The 5,147-nt window shown below is 33.7% G+C and overlaps 1 protein-coding gene across 1 annotated transcript; it reads left to right on the top strand.

Annotated features, from left to right (window-relative positions):
• Positions 1-582: 582 nt before the first annotated feature.
• Positions 583-3,327, top strand: dnajc15 (DnaJ (Hsp40) homolog, subfamily C, member 15). Its single transcript, XM_074695422.1, has 6 exons — positions 583-737; positions 1,319-1,370; positions 1,458-1,531; positions 1,617-1,693; positions 1,786-1,856; positions 2,617-3,327. Exons 1-6 carry the CDS (start codon positions 633-635, stop codon positions 2,685-2,687), a joined length of 450 nt encoding a protein of 149 aa, XP_074551523.1. The 5' UTR covers positions 583-632; the 3' UTR covers positions 2,688-3,327.
• The last annotated feature ends 1,820 nt before the right edge of the window (positions 3,328-5,147 follow it).

Below are 5,147 nucleotides of genomic sequence, written 5' to 3'. Positions count from 1 at the left end.
TGTGATCCATTTATTATAATAAATAATATTGTTTGTTTTTTCACTTCAAATTAGGTGATTTTTTATTCTTAACTGTTAAAATGCATGTATTTAATTTATTTGGGTGTTCAATTGTCTTAACTCCAGGTATATTTTATATGTTTTTGCATTACTTTATTATTTTTTTTATTTTATTTTATTTTATTTTATCTTATTTTATTTTATCTTATTTTATTTTATCTTGTTTTATTTTATTTTATTTTGTTGTTTTTTTTATTTTGCTTTGTTTTATTTTATTTTATTTTATTTTATTTTATTTTATTTTTGTTTTTTGTTTTATTTTATTTTGTTTTGTTTTATTTTATTGTATTTTATTTTGTTTTATTTTGTGGCTTCTTCTTTTTTTTTTTTTTTTTTTTTTCGAAGAAGAAGAAGAAGAATTCTTTTGTTGTCATTGTCCCAAAAGGCGCAACAAAGTTGAAATCAAATTTTTCTATCACTGTGAAACGATAGACTTATGACATATAAACAGTGAAATAAAGTGTGAAACACACTGGACTGCATTGCGCTGTGGTGGATTCGATGCGTTTTATTTCGAAGGTCCAAACCGGAAAAGGCTGACGCTACCACGTGACCTGTGAGATCCGTGCAACATGGCGAACCCCGGCGGAATGACCGCGGATGGAGACACGCTGAGATATCCAGAATACAGCCCGAAAACAAACACGAGGAGCGACGCAGAGATAGACAGGAGGCTGGTGAGTGTTAAATTTAAGATCTATAATCTCTGTGGAGTATTTTTAATTTAAATAATCTGAGTTTAACGCGTTGGAGTGTGCTCCAGGTATCCGCAATGACCGCTAGATAACGTTAAGTTACGTCACTGAACATGCGTCTGTCAGGAAAGTGACAGGTAAACACTGAACAGGATATTTAAATTTAATATTAACTAGTTTATTTTTAGACACAAGAAAGAAAAAAACCTCGACGATAATGTAACTGGGCTGTCCAAACCGGAAACCATTAAGTGTCCTGTAATAAATTAAACTAGTAAGATACAAAATTAATCTAAATTGTTTTTTTAAAGTCGCTTTAAGCCCGTTTAGGGAAGGTATAAATGGCTTCAATTTCTAATTAATTGTTAGAAAATGTAGCTGCATCATGTGACAGAAGCTGTGACATTACATTTATCCTGTTAAAGGTTACATCATCGACCTTCAAGTCAATCTAACAAGTGTTTAATTTGTACATTATGGTCTAAAGATGACCATTCTGCACTAAAAGATATCATTTTAGACACAAATAAAGAAAAAATCTGATGTTTTGTTTGTGATCACAGGGAGGGACTCTGATCGCAGTCGGTCTCGGTGTAGCTGCTGCAGGATTTGCAGGTAAGAGTCACCTGTAGTGTTTTAAAATAAATATTTTCTTCTATTTTCTGTCAGGTTTTTATCTCAGTAAACTGTTTTGTTTCTCAGGTCGTTATGCGTTCCAGCTGTGGAAGCCCCTCGGACAGGTCTTCAGTGAGACCGTTAAGAAGATGCCGACATCAGTGAGTTTAATCTTGAATTGTGTGATGATATCTGCCATAAATTACAGACTTCAATGAATCACAGCTTCGATTGTTTTCGTTTCAGGCGTTCTCTTCGTATTATAAAGGAGGGTTTGAGCAGAAGATGTCCCGGCGAGAGGCCAGCCTCGTTCTTGGCATCAGGTAATTTATCGTCACAGTCTTAAAGTGAGTGTCTCACTGCTCAGGTCAAAGTGAAAAATGTTTACTCAGCTGTATTTTTCCTGTGTGTCCAGTCCGACCAGCACTAAGGCTAAAGTTCGTGAGGCTCATCGGAGGATTATGATCCTGAATCACCCTGATAAAGGTGAGCCTCAAGTCTGAGCTTGATCATTTATTTTTCAAGTTTAAAAAGTCAAATTCACTGAAAACTACGGAAGCGTATTGCATTCACTTGAAGAAAAAAAAAGAAAAAATCAGGTTTTTCAGAGTAATTTATTTTTCGGTTTGTTTTTTGTGGTAATTAATTTTGTTTTTCTGATTAATATTTTTTTATTGGTTTGTTTTTTGTTATTATTACTACATTGGTTTGTTTTTTGTTATAATTATTTCTGTTTTTATAAGTAATTTTTTTTCAGTTTCTAGATTACTTTTTCCCTGTTTTTGGGAGTAATTTTTCCTGAAGTATCGAGATACTTAGAAATCCCCTCCAACCTTACTCCAACCTGAAAAAATTACTCCCAAAAACAAGAAAAAAGTACTTTGAAAACAGAAAAAAAATTACTTATAAAAACAGAAATAATTATAACAAAAAACAAACCAATAAAAAAAATATTAATTAGAAAAACAAAATTAATTACCACAAAAAATTACTCATAAAAACAGAAATAATTATAACAAAAAACAAACCAATATAATAGTTATAACAAACAACAAACCAATAAAAAAATATTAATCAGAAAAACAAAATTAATTACCACAAAAAACAAATCGAAAAATAAATTAGTCTGAAAAACCTGAGTTGTTTTTTTTCTTCAAGTGGATGCAATACGCTTCCGTAGAAAACAGTTGTTGCAACAATTTTTCCAAAGAATCAAACATCTTTGTGTGTGTGTTAATCTCTGCAGGTGGGTCTCCGTACCTGGCAGCTAAAATCAACGAAGCAAAAGATCTTCTAGACAAGGAGTCGCGCCGATGACCTGCTGTATTATCAAACACTTTAAAGACTTCCATCATCATCATCATCATCATCATCATCATCATAAAGTGCACGATCTTAGCTGTTGTACTGCTCCAACATCAAATTCAGAGGCATCCATCCAGGTTTCTGGAGGAGACGGGGGCAAAAATAACCTGTTTACTAAACTTTAACCTTGTGTGTGAACATGTTCGTTAACTTAAAGTGCAGAGAATCGCTGAAAAATGACCAACTATGATTTAAATATCAACTTAGCTGATATATCTGAGTCTGGCTGTTATACTTTGAGAATTATGAAGCCACAGTGAGTGTCGTAAGCCTGTGTTCTCGCTAATGTCCAGCAGGGGGCAGCTCTGTTGATCTAAACTGAAGGTCAGATTGTGCAGGACACTAGAGGACTAGAAAAAAGGACTAGAATATATCAACATTAATCTGATCTCTTTACCTTATCGTATCCCTCCTGTTGAAGAAAATAAAGATGCTAACAGTGAGAGGGTCAAACTCAAGTCGAGTCATGTTTATGAGGCCGACTTGTTTCTGACATCTGTGTGGAAGGATGAACTATGAGTGTGCAAATGTGGGTTTATAAGGTGTCAGGGGAATATGTTATCTATTTAAAAGACTTCAGTGTTGAGGCTGTGAAACATTTTGTAATAAAGTTAAATCAAAAACATTCAGGTGTGTTGTATTTTGTGTGCCTTGTCTGTTATTTGTGATCTGTTCTATTTTACAGACAGGATGTTAAACAGATTTTAAGTTGAGTGAATCTATAATTAAGGGAACATTTTAGGTTTACAAAAAGTGAAAAAAAATCTGTGCTTTTTTGCTTAATACTGGCTCATATTAGTTTGCAAAATACATACCTGGAATGTAATGAATTCATTAATTAGCAAGCTTAAAGGCAGGATTTAGCTAGTCAATGCTAATTTTTTTGTGTTTTCTCTGGATTAAATGTTAGAGTATCCATTGATAACCCTTTATGAGTGTAGTATAATTGCACTACTCCATCTGTCTCTGTTATGAGCTGACAAGGATTCTCGACCACTTTAGGTATCTTTGACCAATCAGAAGAGCCCTTGAGGCTCTATCCTGATTATATTTACCTGCCTTGTCGGACTTCCAACCCCCAAAACACGTAGGAGTTAAACGAGGACAGCACGAAGAACAAGAAGAAGGAAGAAGAGCAAAAAGAAGAACCATAAACTCGAACAATGGCGGACAGCGATCATCCAGCGGCAAGGTGCCGATTCCCCCTTTACCCCTGGCAGCTTCCAGCAAGAAGTCACGGAGCATAAAAACGCTAACTGACTGGCAGATATTGTATCGTGTTCATGCCCACGTTACTGGGAGGGGCTAAACTTGCTTAAGGGCGTGATGTGATGTTATATCACAGTTTATATCAGTTGAACAGTCAATGCGCCCCATGTACAGACAATCATTCTGATGAAATATTGATGAGGAGGAGCTGAAACATGACACACTTTCTTCAAGGTTCCCACCAAAAAGGATGGGACCTCAGCTGATTTGGGTCATGTGACTTCGAAGCGAACCATTGCTGATTTATAGGGTGAATTATTTCATCTAAATGATTCAATTAGTTTTTTAAACATCTTTGTTATGTTTTAATTAGTGGTGGGACTTGATTTAAAAAATTAATCAAATTAATCATGCAGCTTGTAATTAATTAATCGTGATTAATCACATTTTAATCACATCGATATTCAACACAAGAAGCAACACTTTTCAATTCAAACAGATTTTGGTAGAAGACTAAATCATTGAATATTCTCATACGCAAGGTTAAACAACAAAATCCTGTTTATTTTGTTCAGAAGATGTTTTTTTGTGGACGCTACTTTCAAGTACATTCATCAGCTGTTATGTGGTAAATAGTGCTGTCAGGCGGTTAAAAAATAATCTAATTAATTACAGGATTTGTAATTAATTGGTCTAATTAATCACATTTTAATCTTATATCTGCTTAAGGTCCCCAAATAAAGAATCTGAATTTCAAGGCTCAAAATTATAGTGCATGACTAATGAATGAATGAATGTATTCAAATGAATACACGAAAAAGAGAAGATTTGTTAATCCTATTTTTTTTTCAACCAGACAATATGAATTAAATGTCCGTGTTCCCTGCCATTGACATTTTTATAATCCGTTAATGTGCGGTGTAATTAATTAAAATCGAATTAACACGTTAAAGTCACAGCCCTAGTTTTAATCATTATTTGGAACAAATACTGAAAATAATATTCACAAAGATGTATTCTAGTGTTAATTTTGAAGAGTAAACTTGAAATTTGAGAAATCGAACAGCACAAAAACTGGAAATTCCAACACATTATTTGCATTTTTGCTAAATAAATGAAATCTGTTCACTTCTGTATTAAATGGAGGTGAAATATCAGCCGAATGACCCACGGTAAAATTAGTCATTTCTTCAAATTAATAAG

This window comes from Halichoeres trimaculatus, unplaced genomic scaffold, assembly GCF_033239565.1.
Source record: "Halichoeres trimaculatus isolate MK-OKI-2021-1 unplaced genomic scaffold, fHalTri1.1 fHalTri1_scaffold_19, whole genome shotgun sequence".
NCBI lineage: Eukaryota > Metazoa > Chordata > Actinopteri > Labriformes > Labridae > Halichoeres > Halichoeres trimaculatus.
Note: the sequence above shows the minus strand (reverse complement) of the source record. Positions and strands in the feature narration are given on the sequence as shown.